Here is a 19,376-nt window from a genome sequence, read left to right on the forward strand (position 1 = left end):
GCTAACCACTAAGCCACTGTGCCTCTTAAAAGACAATACTTCACCCCAAAAATTATCAATAAGTTATATGCACCTCATATGGTCCCATTAAAATATATGCAACATGACCAGCAAGGAAACAAGCCCTCATATGGCTACATCAACGGAAAATTAAAATAAAAAATATCAAAGCTCTGGAAATATGATGGTGATATCAATGTAAAAACTCATGCAGACCTATATCTGTATCTTTGGGAGCACTGATAATAGACATGTTAGAGGTTCAAAATACAATATTGTGTAAGTCCTTGGTAACCATGCTCTAATCATTTTTTTTTTAAGTTTATGTAGTTGCATTATATTTTTTCAGGAAAACCTAAAAAAGCGCAAATAATTATGTACATATTACATACACCTCCGTATATAAGAAGAAGCTAAATGGTGTGACCATTTTTTGTCTTCAAAACTTCATCAAAGCATCAATTCTTCTAGATACACTGGCACAAAGTTTTTAAAGGAACTCGGTAAAGAGGTTGTTCCAAACATCTTGAAGAACTAACCACTTGTGATGAGCGAGTGTACTCGCTCTGGTCTCCCCTAGCACGCTTGGGTGATCTCCGAGTATTTGGATGTGCTCGGAGAACTAGTTTTCGTCGCCTCAGCTGCATGATTTATGGCTGCTAGACAGGCTGCATACGTGATGAATGCCTGTTTGTTAGGGAATTCCCACATGCTTTCAGGCTGTCCAGAAGCTGTAAATCATGCAGCTGAGGTGATGAAAACTAAATCTCAGAGCACTAACAAATACTCGTAGATCACCCGAGCGTGCTCGGGGAGACCTGAGCAACAATGCTACTCGCTCATCACTACTAACCACAGATCTTTGGATGTCTCTTGTGCAAATCCTTCTGACTCTTCATGTGATCACAGACTCGATGGTGAGATCGGGGTTCTGTGGAGGCCATATAATCACTTCTAGGACTTCTTATACTTTTTTTATACTGAGGATAGTTCTTAATGTTCTTTATATATTGTAAGCTTGCAGGCAGGGCCCACACTCCTCCTGTAACTGTTGAACTGGTTGGAAAGTTGCTAAGCCAAACCTCCGACTCCGAATCCTCAATTTCCATGACTCCGACTCCACCAAAATGTGCTCCAAGTCCACAACTCCAACTCCACAGCCCTGCCAGGGCTGTGGAGTCGGTAAACCAAACCTCCGACTCGGACTCCTCAATTTCCATGACACCGACTCCACCAAAATGGGCTCCGACTCAGACTCCACGACTCCGACTCCACAGCCCTGGTTGAACTGTGTGTTACTTTGTGATGTCTTTATTGTCTGTACATGTGCACGCTTAATTGTAAAGTGCTGAGGAACATGTTGTTACTATATATAAATAAAATTATAATTATTATAATTAATCACACTGGCTGTATGTTTGGGGTCGTTGTTTTGCTGTACAATAAATTTGAAGCCAACCGGACACCTGCCTGATGTTTTTACATGATGGATAAGTATCTGTATTTTTCAACATTGAGGACACCAAGTAGTGGCCACTGTTGTGGACTGTAGCCACAATGGTCGGCGAAAGAAACTAAAGGTACCGTCACACTAAGCGACGCTGCAGCGATACCGACAACGATCCGGATCGCTGCAGCGTCGCTGTTTGGTCGCTGGAGAGCTGTCACACAGACCGCTCTCCAGCGACCAACTATGCCAGTAACCAGGGTAAACATCGGGTTACTAAGCGCAGGGCCGCGCTTAGTAACCCGATGTTTACCCTGGTTACCAGCGTAAAAGTAAAAAAAAAAAAAAAACACTACATATTTACCTTCCGCTGTCTGTCCCTCGGCGCTCTGCTTCTCTGCCCTGTGTAAGCACAGCGGCCGGAAAGCACAGCGGTGACGTCACCGCTCTGCTTTCCGGCCGCTGTGCTTACACAGGGCAGAGAAGCAGAGCGCCGGGGACAGACAGCGAAGGTAAGTATGTAGTGTTTGTTTGTTTTTTTTCTTTTACGCTGGTAACCAGGGTAAGCATCGGGTTACTAAGCGCGGCCCTGCGCTTAGTAACCCGATGTTTACCCTGGTTACCAGCGAAGACATTGCTGAATCGGCGTCACACACGCCGATTCAGCGATGTCAGCAGGAAGTCCAGCGACGAAATAAAGTTCTGGACTTTCTGCAGCGACCAACGACATCACAGCAGGATTCTGATCGCTGCTGTGTGTCAAACTGAACGATATCGCTAGCCAGGACGCTGCAACGTCACGGATCGCTAGCGATATCGTTTAGTGTGACGGTACCTTTAGTCCTACAGATGAAAGATACATCATGCTTACTTCCCTTCAAAATCAGAAAATGTCCACTGCTTCAGCCCAGAACTGGCAGAAGCCAGTGGGACCCAGCTACACCCATCTATTGGTTAAAGAAGACTGCCCAAAAGTGGTCTTCATGGAAGAATTGCAGAAAAAAATCATACCCTCAACATGGAAACAAATCATAGTGACTCAACTATGTATGTACTGGAGGTGGGGGCAGAAAAATGTCAGAATGTGCTTCAGACTGATGAGTCAAAATGTAAAATATTGGCTATATTTGACGGCAGTTTGTGAAGGGCTGAAGAGCGGCACAATAATGAGTGTCTGAAGGCAACAATGAAGCATGGCGGAGTTTGTGGCAGCAGATAGAGTTGGGAATTTAGTCCAGATTAATGGTTTCCTCAATGCTGAGAATTGCAGGCAGATACCTATCCATCATGTAATACCATCAGTGAGGCGTCTGATTGGCTCCAGAGTTAAGGCCCCTTCACATTAAGCGACGCTGCAGCGATACCGACAACGATCCGGATCGCTGCAGCGTCGCTGTTTGGTCGCTGGAGAGCTGTCACACAGACAGCTCTCCAGCGACCAACGATCCCGAAGTCCCCGGGTAACCAGGGTAAACATCGGGTAACTAAGCGCAGGGCCGCGCTTAGTAACCCGATGTTTACCCTGGTTACCAGCGTAAAAGTAAAAAAAAAAAAAAACAGTACATACTTACCTACCGCTGTCTGTCCCCGGCGCTCTGCTTCTCTGCACTCCTCCTGTACTGGCTGTGAGCACAGCGGCCGGAAAGCAGAGCGGTGACGTCACCGCTCTGCTTTCCGGCTGACCGACGCTCACAGCCAGTACAGGAGGAGTGCAGAGCGCAGCGCCGGGGACAGACAGCGGTAGGTAAGTATGTACTGTTTGTTTTTTTTCACTTTTACGCTGGTAACCAGGGTAAACATCGGGTTACTAAGCGCGGCCCTGCGCTTAGTTACCCGATGTTTACCCTGGTTACCAGTGAAGACATCGCTGGATCGGTGTCACACACGCCGATCCAGCGATGTCCACGGGAGATCCAGCGACGAAATAAAGTTCTGGACTTTGTTCAGCGACCAACGATCTCCCAGCAGGGGCCTGATCGTTGGTCGCTGTCACACATAACGATTTCCTTAACGATATCGTTGCTACGTCACAAAAAGCAACGATATCGTTAACGATATCGCTATGTGTGAAGGTACCTTTATTCTGCAGCAGGACAACGACCTCAAACATACAGCCAGTGTTATTAAAGGGACTCTGTCACCTGAATTTGGAGGGAACAATTTTCAGCCATAGAGGCGGGGTTTTCGGGTGTTTGATTCACCCTTTCCTTACCCGCTGGCTGCATGCTGGCTGCAATATTGGATTGAAGTTCATTCTCTGTCATTCATAGTACACGCCTGCACAAGGCAAGATTGCCTTGTGCGGGCATGTACTACGGAGGACAGAGGATGAACTTCAATCCAATATTGCAGCCAGCATGCAGCCAGCGGGTAAGGAAAGGGTGAATCAAACACCCGAAAACCCCGCCTCTATGGCTGAAAATTGTTCCCTCCAAATTCAGGTGACAGAGTCCCTTTAAGAACCATCTTCAATATAAAGAACAAGAGTCCTGGAAGTGATGATATGGCCCCATAGAGCCCTGATCTCAACATCATTGAGTCTGTCTGGGATTACATGAAGAGACAGAAGGATTTGCACAAGCTTTACTCCACAAAAGATCTGCGGTTAGTTCTCCAAGATGTTGGGAACAACTTTCCTGCTGATTTGCTTCATAAATGTACCTGGAAGAATTGATGATGTTTGATGGCAAATGGTAGTCACACCAAGTATTGATATGATTTAGATTTCTCTTTTGTTCATTTACCTTGCATTTTGATAATATAAACAACCAACGCTTCTATTTTTAATGCATTCTTTTCTTAGTATACTTCTGCACACCTGCCTAAAACTTTTGCACAGTACAATATATAATATAGGACTGAGCAGCTGTTTTATCTCTGCTGTGCATATTGCCCCAAAATTAGCCAGATGCCAGATTATATTCACATTTAGGCCATTTGCTGTAAATAAGAGCATTTGAAAACTGCAAACAATGCGGCCTCTGGACTGCACTACTACATGCTGGTGACAGTGGGCACTTACTGTTTCCACTTCCTTGACCACCGTTAATGGCTTACTAGTTACTGGGGAATCGTCGCTGTCTCACCTTGTTGCTGTGTAACCTTAGTGAGTGATTACAGAAAGTCAATACGTTTTCCGTCATTGTTTAGTGCAGCTTCGCACAGACCTCCGTGCTGCGGGTTAACAACAAAAACCTCTAATACAGTGATTGAGAAAAACAACTATAGTGCAAAGTCCTGCTCTATAATCAGTATTTCTTTTGCAAGTGGAAGTACACATTAATGCGTTTTCAGCAAATTGATTTCTGCATACTTATCTGTAAATGAATCTTTTGATTTTAGGATAGAAATAGGTAAAAATGTTCTCCTTGTAGAAAACAAAAACTTGTAAAATGCTGTTTTCCTACAACGAATGTAGTGAACAACCTACGGTAATCAATTACTGATATTATATATAGGTCAGATGATCTCATTGTTATGGCCAAGTACATGTAGCAATTATCTTAACACAACAAATAATTCTTTATTGTTGTGTATCCATTTGGAATATATAACCTAAAATATGAGACACAACTACATATAAAATTTAAATTTTTATTCCCTGGTAAAAGCTGCTGCGAAACACGCGTCGGGGACAGCACTGTGAGAGCAGGTTTGTTTATTTTTGTCAGCAGCTCTTCTTTGTACAGACACTATATCCTGACATCCACTACCGCAGATCATCTGTCACCTTACAGCACTGGTCACTTTACATTATACCATTTGGTGTTGATTAATATATTTTACTGACCTGTGGGCTACATTCATTTTCTATTGATTTCAAAAACCGCTCTTCCCAAGTGGCTCAGACTAAATTACGGTATGTGTTTAATCTTTTCAGTAAATATTTAATCATGTCTATGTGATTCACTATCTGATTTACCATTAAATGTTACTATTTAATCATTGTATATTCTGACAAGGCTAGTTTCAATATCTTTTTTTGGACTTTTTAATCTCCTCCTAAGGGTACCGTCACACAGTGGCATTTTGACCGCTACGACGGCACGATTCGTGACGTTCCAGCGATATAGTTACGATCTCGCAGTGTCTGACACGCTCCTGCGATCAGGGACCCCGCTGAGAATCGTACGTCGTAGCAGATCGTTTGAAACTTTCTTTCGTCGTCTAGTGTCCCGCTGTTGCGGCATGATCGCATGGTGTAACAAAGGTGTGCACGATATTGTATACGATGTGCGCATAGTAACCAACGGCTTCTACATCGCACATACATCATGAAATTATCGCTCCAGCATCGTACATTGCAAAGTGTGACAGCAGTCTACGACGCTGGAGCGATATTGTTACGATGCTGGAGCGTCACGGATCGTGCCGTCGTAGCGATCAAAATGCCACTGTGTGACGGTACCCTTAGTCTCCATACTATCAAATTAGTGTTACACATCAAGTAACTGCATATAATTTTGCTTAAATATGGGTTTAGACTATTCAAGATTTTTTTTGTTAATTAGTAATTGCTATATACTAGCCACTTCGGTCTATCTGGAATGTACAGTAATTGTTATATTTTTATACATTTACATGACAACCCCTTCTTGTGTTCAATTTTTGTCCTGTTGAGTTCCTTTTCCCTGATAATCTCAATTTTATGTGTTAATTAAATAAAAAAATAAAATTTTATATGTAGTCGTGTCTCATATTTTAGGTTATATATGTAGCAATTATCTGTATAATAGACTATCTCCATCAGATCACACCAAAACCCACCAAAGTAAATATATGCCCCCAGTGTTGCAGAGGGGTGGCATGGGCCCACCAGTAGCACTGACTCTGGCTCCTACTGTTTAGCTACATGCAAATATTACATTACCCTCATTCATAAATTTACCTCTGCTTCTATATAATAATAAAATAATAATAAACTGGGTAGTTAGAATGAATGAATGAATGAATGATGAGATGTTCCTCTTCCCTCTACATATTGAATTGTGTGTATAGGCCAGCTACTGCTCGTGTGATTCACCATTTCCCCTGTGGGTCAGTCCGAGCCTATATGCCCCAATCCATATTACAAATGAGCTTACAATTGTATTTATCCCACTTTCAGTGACATTTCTGTATTTTCTAGGCCGTCTGAATGGTTGGATACTAATAACAGATTTTGATTGTGAAATGATGGGACAAGGTCATTTAGTGACCACAGTGGTTCCCCGCCTGCTGCTAGAAGGGAGCAGAATCTGTCTCATATAACATGACATATCTGTGTAATCAGGCTGATGGGCCTTAGGCTACTTTTTATTTTTACACAGTGCAGTGTAATTCTTGGCCTTTCATAATTGCTGTAACAGAACCGAATTAAAGAAAAATATGGGGCCAGACTCATTATTGCATGTGCGTCTGTTTTTTGTTACGTTTTTAGAGTTTTTTCTCTTCTATTTTGCTTGTGCCACATTCATCTTTCTATCGGCACCTTTTTTTTTTTAAAGAGAAGCTGTCAGCACTATTCTGTTATGTAAAATAAAGTCTTGGCGGTTATGGAGCTGTAAACTGATTATATTGATACCTTTGGTGAAGAAATCCGCTTTGTTGTAACTCTTTAACCCTTTTCCAACATCGGGCGTAATAATACGCTGAAAAAATAAAAAATTAATAAATATAAAAGTTCACATCACCCCCCCCTCTTTTACCCATTCAAAATAAAACAAACAAAAAAAATCAAGCATACACACATTTGGTATTGCCACGTTCAGAATCGCCCATTCTATCAATATGAAAAAAGATTTAACCCGATCGCTAAACGGCGTAACGAGAAAAAGTAAAAATGCCATAATTATGTTTTTTTGGTCGCCGCAACATTGCATTAAAATGCAATAACAGGCTATCAAAAGGTTGTATCTGCACCAAAATAGTGTCAATAAAAATGTCAGATTGGCACACAAAATATAAGCCCTCACCCAACCCAAGATCATGAAAACATTTTTTTTTGCAATTTCCAGTACACGATATGTTAAAATCAATGGTGTTGATCAAAAGTACAAGTCGTCCCGCAAAAAACAAGCTCTCACGTGGCCATATTGACTGAAAAATAAAAAAGCTATGGTTCTGGCAAGAAGGGGAGCAAAAAACAAAAATGCAATGGTCATGAAGGGGTTATTCGCCATTTGAAGTTTTCTGCTAATAATATTTCGGTGCACAGGACAGGGGCTGGACTGTGCATCGGGTCTTCTCTTCCCTGTATGTGATTCCCCAGCCCCTGTGCTGCCTCCGGTCGGTAAATAACAGGTCACTGGTGAGATGTCACACAGAGGAGGCAGATCATTAACAGACCGGAGACAGGCGGCGGGCTGGGGAATCACAGACAGGGAAGAGAAGACCCGGTGCACAGCCCGGCCCCTCTGCACCGAAATATAATTAGCAGAATATTTCAAATTCCGATTAAAGAGGAACAACAAAGCAGATTTTCCCGGGATAGGGGATAATTTTCTGATCTCTGAAGGTCTGACCCAGTAGTGTAGCTATCGGGAGAGCAGAGGGTGTAGTCACCCCGTGCCTCATACTCTGAGGGGCCCACCCAGAGCTACACCACTCTTACCTGTATTGGTGCCCACAGCACAATCTCTCTGCACTATCGCTCTATGTTCTGTAGATCACAGGTCGCTTTATCCTGCTTTCTACAGAACAGCAGGCGATGCCGGGACAGAAGTGTTGGTGCACACGCAGGAAGTCCGAGTGTCCGGGCGCGGTGACATCATATCTCTGTAGCGGAACTCTGATGTCCAGTGTGTGCGCCGGCGTCTTGGAGGAGGATTCGTCATGATCCTGGAGTAGGTGAGTATATTATGTTTTTATTTTAATTAGAACAAATGGTGTGACTGTGTGGGCCTCATACAGTGTGCGGCCCCTCATACATTGTAGGGACCCACTGTGGAGGCCCTCATACAGTGTGGGGACATCATAAAATGTAGGGGTCATTATACATTTTAGGAGATAATATGGGGACCATTATATAGAATGGGAGCTTATGTGAGGGCCATTATATTGTAAGGGAACTAATGTTGGGGCTATTATATAGCATGGGAACTAATGTGAAGGGCATTATATAGCATGGGAGCTAAAGTGGGGGCCATTATATAGCATGGGAGCTTATGTGGGGGTCATTATATAGCATGGGAGCTTATGTGGGGGTCATTATATAGCATGGGAGCTTATGTGGGGGTCATTATATAGCATGGGAGCTAATGTGTGGTCATTATATTGCATGGGAGCTAATGTGAGGGCCATTATATAGCTTGGGAGCTAATGTGAGGGATATTATATAGCTTTTGTGGTTTACGGCCACAGTCCAGAGTACCGGTAACAGGTGTTGGTGAGGACCGGTCGGCCTGGAAGCGTCTATGGATCCCCCTTTCAGGTGAGATTGGAAGCCTTCCTTCCTGCGTTGTAAGGCGAGTCCCTTGCTGCCTATGGCTCCTCACAAGGTCGTCTCTCACTCACAGTACATGCATGGTAGGCAATGCAAACCTTTTTACAGGTGTCTCTGTCATGACTCTGGGCTCTGTATGTTTCTGTACCTTCGGGTGTGGGTGCGGACAGACGACCTGAAGTCTTCTGCCCTCCAGTTTCTGCTGTGGGGCATACAGTCCCACACAGCTTCGGACTCCCAGTGTCCGGTCCCTGCACTTCAGCGTGGAGGGAGCCTAGTCCCAGCTCCCTTCCAGCTCCTCACTGCTCCTGTGCTTCTCTTCCTCTCACACGTGCTACAGACACCACTCTGTCTGACTCCTCCACTCTGGCCTGGAGCTGCATAACCACCTGTAAGCATGGCTTCAACTTTCCTGCTCACACTCCTCTCTTCTACAACTCACTCTCTCACTATCTCTGACCAACTGCCTAACTCCTCATCCAAGCCAGAATATATCTCTAGGGAAGCTCCCCTGAAACTGGGTTCAGAGCTCCCCCTTCTGGCCTGGAGTAAGAAAGTGTTGAATGTATATGCCACCTGTTAAAGGGATCCTCCTCGCTTACAGGCATGGCATCACCCTACCCGAATGGAAGGCAACACCACTGTAACAACTGGATTCCTGGGGTGTTACATAAAGGCCCGACTGGTGGAGGGCTGCAGAGATAGTTCAATTTGTGGAACTTTTTCCTTTCTCCCTACTGCATCTCTGGAGGTCAGTCACTGTGATCTTGGGGTTCTTCTTTACCTCTCTCACCAAGGCTTCTCTCCCACGATTTCTCAGTTTGTCTGGATGGCCAGGTCTACAAAGACTTCTGGTGGTCCCAAACTTCTTCCATTTAAGGATGATGAAGGCCACTGTGTTCTTAGGAACCTTGAGAACTGCAGACATTCTGTTGTAACCTTGGCCAGATCTGTGCCTTGCCACAATTCTGTCTCTGAGCTCCTTGGCCAGTTCCTTTGACCTCATGATTCTCATTTGGTCTGACATGCACAGTGAGTTGTGAGCCTTTATATAGACAGGTGTGCGCCTTTCCAAATCAAGTCCTATCAGTTTAATTAAACACAGCTGGACTCCAATGAAGGAGAAGAACCATCTCAAGGAGGATCACAAGGAAATGGACAGCATGTGACTTAAATGTGAGTGTCTGAGCAAAGGGTCTGAATACTTATGACTATGTGATATTTCAGTTTTTCTTTTTTATTAAATTTGCAACAATTTCTACATTTCTGTTCTTTTTCAGTCAAGATGGGGTGCAGAGTGTACATTAATGTGAAAAAATGAACTTTTTTTGAATTTACCAAATGGCTGCAATGAAACAAAGTGTGAAACATTTAAAGGGGTCTGAATACTTTCAGTACCCACTGTATGTCCTTCACAAGCTTTACTTTAGATGGATTTGGATATTTTTGGACTGCATGTGAGTAACATGTTGCACTTATTTCTGTTTTTTTAGCAGCTGGCATCCTTCCTTGGTTGCTAACCAGGGTGACAATGTTAATATGAAAAAGGATGTAACTAGTCCAATGAAGTGGTAACTAACTGGATGGGGGAGGTTATGGAAATCACTGCTAATTCTCCATCTTTGACACTTCTGTGGATTCTCCTCTCAGCAGGGGGCACAGGAGAACTTCCTGAGGCTGAACAAGCCTCATCATGGGGGCTTAGTCACTGCTCTCATCCCCCCTCACACTTCAGGGTGGAACACAAGAGTCAGCAGCAGCAGGGGAGGAATCAGGGCACAGGAATAATAACCAGGCCACTGAGATATTTGAGTCACAGTAATAAGAAGCAGCTGCTGGCAGCTGGGCCGCCTCTTCTTCTTCCCTCCCTGTTGCCTGAGTTCTTGTGAAGTGGGGAACAACGTGACACTATTTCCACTGGTGTTGATTTTCTATGCCAGGTAAGCTGACGTCCCCAACATCTATTAGTTAATGCTGCCAGGCACAACAGATGGCGTCTGGAGCAGCGCTCCTAAATCCTGTCTTCATGGAAATACTGAGATAATTCTGTAGATTATGCTGATTTTATGTCTTATTATTGTATGTCTTATTATTAATTCTAAAGCTTTCTTAAAAGAGTATTCCCATCTCCGCCATCACGCAACTCCCGTGTTATAAAATAGAAGAGTCGGTGCAAATGGATTCGCAGGACGGCGTCCAACATGGCAGCTGGACGGGAGCCCCGAGTACCTCCTGCTACCTTCGGACATCCACGGCTGTCCTGAGAAACCATTCGCACTAAGGCTGGGGTCTCGCTACAGTATATGGTCTCGCTACAGTATATAGAATCGTTCAGAGTTGCAGCCAGAAGAGCGGGATCATTTTTCTCATTTGACATCCATTTCCAATCCGTTTTTTTTATTTACAGCACCTATTAACCATATACAGGACCATTTACAGTTTCCTATGTTACAGAATTGCAATGTATCCATAAAAATCGGATGCTGTCCTGTGGCTCTGTATGGCATCTGAGCTTTTTCAGACACCCATAGATAAGTGAGGTTTACAGTATCTTATTTTTTGCAGAAAATGTGCAGGCTGCAACTTTTTTAACAAGCAGATTTAGTCAGTCAAAATATGAGTACATGAGCCCTAACCCTAGTAGCCAGCTCTCCATGCTCCGATGTGTCCATAACCCCATTAACTTTTAGGTAAATTATGGAAATGGTGGCACAGCCCACTCAGCTGGTTCCAAAGTTTCAACTTGGCGCAAAGACAGCCCTTTAATTCCTGGGTGATGTAAATAGCAAAATGGTACGAGCAAGGTATCAGTCAGTATAAAACAATTGTATAGCAATTAGTGATGAGTGAACGTTCTTGGATAAGGTGTTATCTGCGCATGCTCAGGTACTAACCCAGTGTCTTCGGCGTGCTCGAAAAGTATGTTTGAGTCCCCGCGGCTGTTCGACATCCGCAACGCATGCAGGGATTACCTGTTTGTTAGGGAATCCATGCATGTGTTGCGGTTGTCGAACAGCCGTGAGATATGCTGCCGCGTGGACTCGAACATAGTATTCGAGCACATCGAAGGCATTCGGTTAGCAGCAGAGCATGCTTATATTACACCTTATCCGAGAACATTCGCTCATCACTAATAGCAATACATAGCATAATACATGAAATTAATAAATGAGTGGTACAGAGGCAGAAGGGAGCTTGTCATGAGGGATTGCAATCTACTATTTGCTAAGGTGCATTGCACGGGGCAAAAATAACAAAAACAATATATCTATAAAGGGAACAGATCATCATGTGCCTCCGATCAGAATGGTAGATATGAATGAGGATGAGGGCTGCGCTGTGTACATTGTCACAGCCATGGTGGCGATGCTCTTGTGTTGTCCCTCGTTGCTATGCCTGTGCTGGCTGCTGTTCCTGGTTAGGATCAGTCCTCCCAGGCTGTAGGACTTGTGCCTGTGTTAGATGCGGTTCAGATCTCTTGGAATTTCCTGCTCTCATGTTACGGCCACAATTCTGCAGATTTCGCCCCAGTCAGGCTTTGTGCAGCATTGTTATGGGATGATCCAGCATGGCTCTCCGGCACACACTGGGCTTTATGTAAACTCTTTCTGAGATGTTTCATGAATGAGGTAAGATGTTTTTTATTAACTTTCGGAAAGTATTTTCCGGCTTCTCTTGGCTTTTCGTTAATGACACATTGATTCTCAATATTTCTCTTTCCGAATGTCTCACATAGAAAATGTGCATTAATCCCACAGGTGGCGAGTGCTGTTATTGTGTCCCAGTGTTTCGTGTACATTGCCCCAGGCTGCACTTATTATGGGATGGCGGTTATTGAGCTGATTTGTAGCGCCTGTGGCTTCTCTAGACACATATTAGGCCCCGTCACACGTCCGTGTTTCCGGTACATGTGGCGTCCGTTTTCACATGTACCAGAGACATATACACACCCACTATAGTCTATGGGACTGCACACATGTCCGTGTTTTCACACTGACCTTGTGTCCGTCTGACCCACGCATAGACATGTCCACTTTTTTCTGTCAGCACGGATGACCTTACATTACATACAGCACACGTGCACACAGATGACATAAGGTGTGACATCCGCGTGTGCCGTCTGTGTGACCCGTGCCGGAATAGAAATTTATAGGGAACCTGTCGCCTCATGTTTTGCTATTATACTGGTCGCAGTGTGGTGTTAGTTAAGCAATGTGCATCACTAACATGTTTTTGTCAAAGAAAAGCTCCAAGTATTAGGTGTAAAAACACTTTATATCATTAGAGGATTCCCTCAGATACCTTTTCGTTCAGTCATAGAGGTGATGACTTTATCTTTTCAGCCACGGATCAGTCAGTGTACTTTTTAAAATGATTCACGCTCACAGCATTACATTTGATTGCCGTGACTGGCCCGCAGTATCAAATCCCGCGCTTGTGCACTGCCCATCCGCTCCCTGGGCATGCGCACTGACTCTGGGTGTACAGCCCCAGCTTCATGTCACATGTGCGCATGCTCTGGAGCGCAGAGTGGAGCGGGACAAGGTAGTGTGCATAGCATACGCGCTCACACGTCATGTGGCCACTGACTCAGAGAGGCAGGCGTACGCGCCTCTGACATGAAGCTGGGGCTGTACACCCAGAGTCAGTGCGCATGCATCAATGCCAGAGTTTATTAATGAAGAGAGGGCTATCGGACATCCCCATTACTAACCCAGTAATAACACAAAAACACACACCAAAAATGCTTTATTTGAAGAAACACTCCCCCCACACTTTCACTGGTTCACCAATTAATGAAGAAAAAAAAACACGAAGGTCCAACATAGTCCAGGGAATCTAACATTGTCCAAAAACGGTAACCTGAAAAACATAAAGAGAGAAATTAAGACAAGACACTGTCTCTTGTTCGCCAATTTATTACAAAAAAATTCCCAATGAATAGCCGTGATATCAGTAGCATAGCAACATATCACAAGAAATAGCATCCGTCAGCCCATGACTGATGGCTGCAACTGTAAATGTTTTCATGACTCGATCTTTAAACAGAATTTGTTACCAGGTTTTTTCAATGTAATCTGAGACCTATAATGTAGGAGTACAGAGTGTGATTACAGGGATGTGTCACTTACTGGGCTGTTTCAATACAATCAGTGTATAATCGGCAGGAGATTATCAGTACAGGAAAACTGGCCTTGCCACCTAGAACAACCACTCCTCCATCACTGTAACTATACATTGTATATAGAGAGCTGCTAATCAGTAGTGTAGGTTGGGTTGTACACAGCTCAGCATCCAGAGCTCTGCTATATCTACAGCGGAGAAAACTGTGATTCTATCATAACTTCTGCACCCAGTAAACTAAGTGATACATCGCTAGAATCTCTACTTCATGCTGCTGTCTGATTACATAGAAAAACCCACTGATAGATAACCCTTCAAATCAGTGTCATTATAACCTAGGGATGATGGATGTCTGTGGTAGAAGCTACAGTGGCATCTGTCACCTATAGTTAATAATAGCAGCCTTTCAAAGGAGTTATCTGGGACTGGTTTATTTTCTTACTACGGGACTAAGAACTAGCAACTATCTGCCTGGTCTGCCTGAAGCCAGATCAGAGCGGTCATGTACCGCTCCTGCCAGCGACTCTGCTGCTTCACTTCAACAGCGCAACTCTTCCTCTTCTGGGCTGCTCTGTCAACGATGTGATTGCCAACATCATGCTGATTGACAGCCAGCTCCCAGCAGTTAGGAAGCAGGGATCTGTCTGTCAATTAGTATGACATCAGCAGTCATATCACGTCAACAGAGCAGCCCGGAAGAGAAGCAGCTGCTCTGTTGATGTGAGATCTGCAGAAGCCACAGATTCACCGGCAGGAGTGGTCTGTGACCGAGCTGAGCCGGCCAAATTGGCAGTGGGCAGAACACGCAGGTAGTTAGCAACAACTTGCCTGTTAGTTCTTAGGCCCATAGTAACAAAATAAAATAGTCCCAGAACTCCTTTAATGGATATGTCATGAAAGGGTTATAGTCTATTTTTAAAATAGATCTTATATTAGTCTATACAGGTTCCAAGCCTGGAAGAAGTCCCTAGTGTCTTCTTTCCGCCCCTCTTCTCTTTATTGACAGGTTTTACCCTATGTGGGACAGTGAAGAGGAGTGAGGAGGGGAAAAGCCACTGAGGTCCGGCATCTTGAACTTTTCAACTTGTCCCATGATGGCTACTAGAAGGGTTTTATCTGAAGCATTGCAGCATTTCAGAGTAAAACATATACGGCTGCAATAACAAAACTAGATTCTGAGCCATACTTGGTTTGGGCAGGAAGAATCGACAGTCTGATGCAATTTAGTGCATTTAATGGGAGTTTACCCTGGTGTATATCTGGAGGCTCTTAGGGTAATATGAACATAGCCTTAAATATGCCACATGGAGTAATATACCTAATATTCATTCTCAATGGAAATACACTTTTGAAGATTAGTACTTAAAGAGAATCTGTCAGCAAAATGTATACCTATAAACTAAAGGCAAGACCATAATGGTTCTGTGATGCTGATTAATATGATACCTGATGTAAAGGAATCTTCTCAGTGGCTGATGAATACTCGCCTTATGAAGCTTCCATAAAATAACATCTTGTGTGCTTCTGTGTGCTTCGGGGCAGGACGTGGGGGCAGAGTCTTCTTCTGGCTCTCCGCCCCCACCAGCCTCATCTGCTTCTTTTACAGGTCACTGATTATTCAATAACCTGCCTCCTTTTTAAAATTCCTCACCGCCGCCATCATTGTGTGGGTGGTGAGTGCGCAGTGTGAGTCGGTGTCCTGTGGGCATGACTTCAATAAAATGGCGCATGCGCAGATCAAGATTTCCACTCACTAAATTTTTCACCAAACCGAAATCTTGATCTGCGCATGCACCCAAGACGTCATTTTCTGAAAACTTCACATTGTGAATATTGAGCATTCACTGAGCGGATCCCTTTACATCAGGTGTCATATCAGCATGACAGTGCCATTATGGCTTTAGTTTATTGCTGACAGGTTCTCTTTAAAGGGAATCTGACAGTAGGCAGACCCATTGAATATAGCACTACTTTAAGATGTGGTTTATCAGGGTGATATTCCACTGGCTGAATAGAGCTCCGAGCAGCAGCCTGGGGTACTGTTCATAAACATGCATCTATGAAAGCTTTGGTGACCCCCAATACAGCATTTATAAACAAACCCTTTAAGTTGCAAAACTCCAATGGTGACTTTTCCTGCATCTAGAGGACGTGTTACTACTTTTCTCTTTGAAATAAATATGGAGTACGCAGATGCAGTAAATAATATGGGTGGTTTCTAATAACATTTCCATTGTCCATATATGTAATATACTTAGGCTATGTGCCCACGTTGCGGATTAGGCTTAGAAATTTTTGGTGCGGATTCGGCATCTCTTGGCAGAAAACGAAGGTGCGGATTTGACGCGGTTTTTTTAGCGGATTTTGTGCGGATTTGCTGCGGATTTACTGCGTTTTTTACCCCTGCAGATTCCTATAATGGAATGGGTACAAAAACACTGCAGATCAGCAAAGAAGAAGTGACCTGCTACTTCTTTTAATCCGCAGCGTTTCCGCACGGAATTTTCCGCACCATTAGCACAGCATTTTTTATTTCCTATTGATTTACATTGTACTGTAAATCACTTGCGGATCTGCAGTGTTTCGACACCACAAAGAACGCTGCGCGTCCGCAGGAAATCCGCAACGTGTGCACATACCCTAAAGAGGAATGAAGGAGATGCAAACATGGTCTGGAGTCGCCGTGCAGGTTTGCAGGAATAAAGCTGCGAATAACTAAATAATTCACTGGCTTCTCAGATAACGATATTCAGACAATGTGATCAGAACAGTTTTTAGTTTTCATTTAATGGGAAATGCTTTTTACATTTAAAGTTCAAAAGAGAAAGCTTTAATTTTTTTAATTTTTGGAGGGAGAGGGAAGGGTTGAGAAATACTCCTGTTTTGTTCAATGTATAGTAATATAAAACGATTTATTTTTTAGACATAGTCTTGAGACTTGACAGTTAATAATGAGCGTCCTACCTCCAGTGCGGCGAGATCGGATTGTGGCAGAGCTCCCCCAGGTAAGAAGAGATGTTACTAATACTACTTTATATTCTGGGCAGGGGCTGACTGGCAAATTTTGGCCTGGGGGGCAAGCACACAGCAGTGGCCCATGAGTAGCGGCTCATCCTTAAAGGGGTTGTCGAATCTTATGCTACATGTCTACAGACACTATGTGTGAATCCTCATATCATGCGCTATGAAGATTCTCTGGTGCCGGCAACAGGTGGTCTTGTGACTGCAAGCATGCGATATATATATTCCCAGCCACATTTCGACTAGACTGTTTTGGGCCTTGTTCAATACAGTTGCATTAGGCCATGCAAGTCTAGTCGGCATGTGACCGCATGTATGCAAATCACAAACTTACAGCCACACACCCGCCAAATGACCACAGCACTGCCAGCAATGTGAGAAGCACAAGTCTGCAGTCCAAAGAATGACAGAGTGAATGCACCAATGGCACACACACACACACGCACAGCCCCACTGTATAATGACAGACACACGCACAGCCCCACTGTATAATGACACACACACACAGCCACACTGTATAATGACACACACACAGCCCCACTGTATAATGACACACACAGCCCCACTGTTTGACACACACACTCACAGCCCCACTGTATGACACACACACGCACAGCCCCACTGTATGACACACACACGCACAGCTCCACTGTATAATGACACACACAGCTCCACTGTATAATGACACACACAGCCCCACTGTATGACACCCACACAGCCCCACTGTATAATGACACACACACGCACAGCCCCACTGTATAATGACAGGCACATGCACAGCCCCACTGTATAATAACAGGCACACACACAGCCCCACTGTATAATGACAGGCACACGCACAGCCCCACTGTATAATGACACACACACACGCACAGCCCCACTGTATAATGACACACACACACGCACATCCCCACTGTATAATGACCCACACACACAGCCCCACTGTATAATGACAGGCACACACATAGCCCCACTGTATAATGACACACACAGCCCCACTGTATGACACACACACGCACAGCCCCACTGTATGACACACACACGCACAGCTCCACTGTATAATGACACACAGCTCCACTGTATAATGACACCCACACAGCCCCACTGTATGACACACACACAGCCCCACTGTATAATGACACACACACGCACAGCCCCACTGTATAATGACACACACACAGCCCCACTGTATAATGACAGGCACACACACAGCCCCACTGTGTGACACACACACAGCCCCACTGTAAAATGACACACACACGCACAGCCCCACTGTATAATGACACACACAGCCCCACTGTATAATGACACCCATACAGCCCCACTGTATGACACACACACAGCCCCACTGTATAATGACACGCACACGCACAGCCCCACTGTATAATGACAGGCACACGCACGGCCCCACTGTATAATGACAGGCACACGCACGGCCCCATTGTATAATGATACACACACGCAGCTCACATACGCACGCAGCTCACACACGCACGCAGCTCACACACACACGCAGCTCACACACACACGCAGCTCACACACACACGCAGCTCACACACACACGCAGCTCACACACACACACAGCTCACACACACGCACAGCCCCACTGTATAATGACATACCAATAAAGCCCCACTGTATGACGCACATGTACAGCCCCACTGTATGACACACACACACGCACAGCCCCACTGTATAATGACACACACGCACAGCCCCACTGTATAATGACACACACACGCACAGCCCCACTGTATAATGACACACACATGCACAGCCCCACTGTATAATGACACGCATACAGCCCCACTGTATAATGACAGGCACACGCACAGCCCCACTGTATAATGACAGGCACACGCACAACCCCACTGTATAATGACACGCACACGCACAACCCCACTGTATAATGACACGCACACGCACGGCCCCACTGTATAATGATGGGCACATGCAGCTCACACGCACACGCAGCTCACACGCACACGCAGCTCACACGCACACGCAGCTCACACGCACACGCAGCTCACACGCACACACAGCTCACACACAGACGCAGCTCACACACACGCAGCTCACAAACACACGCAGCTCACACACACACGCACGCAGCTCACACACGCACGCAGCTTACACACACACGCACGCAGCTTACACACACACGCACGCAGCTCACACACACACACACACTCCCCTCATACACACACACACACACACTCTCCTCATACACACACACACACACACTCTCTTCACACACACACACACACACACACACTCTCCTCATACACACACACACACTCTCCTCATACACACACTCTCCTCATATATACACACACACACACACACACACTCTCCTCATAC

General features: G+C 44.7%; 1 protein-coding gene across 4 annotated transcripts in view; it reads left to right on the top strand.

Moving 5' to 3' along the window:
• Positions 1–10,596: 10,596 nt before the first annotated feature.
• Positions 10,597–19,376, top strand: part of RAB34 (RAB34, member RAS oncogene family) — a 70,962-nt gene continuing 62,182 nt past the window's right edge. Inside the window, exons 1-2 of one of the 4 annotated variants that reach the window (XM_069761221.1) lie at positions 10,597–10,810; positions 16,918–16,999. In XM_069761221.1, coding sequence (XP_069617322.1) covers positions 16,946–16,999 — 54 coding nt within the window. In that variant the 5' untranslated portion in view covers positions 10,597–10,810; positions 16,918–16,945. Of the gene's footprint in view, positions 10,811–12,221; positions 12,500–16,917; positions 17,000–19,376 lie in introns of those variants that run through there. The other 3 variants (XM_069761219.1, XM_069761220.1, XM_069761222.1) reach the window with 3 other exon arrangements.

Source organism: Ranitomeya imitator, chromosome 3, assembly GCF_032444005.1.
Source record: "Ranitomeya imitator isolate aRanImi1 chromosome 3, aRanImi1.pri, whole genome shotgun sequence".
Taxonomy (NCBI): Eukaryota; Metazoa; Chordata; class Amphibia; order Anura; family Dendrobatidae; genus Ranitomeya; species Ranitomeya imitator.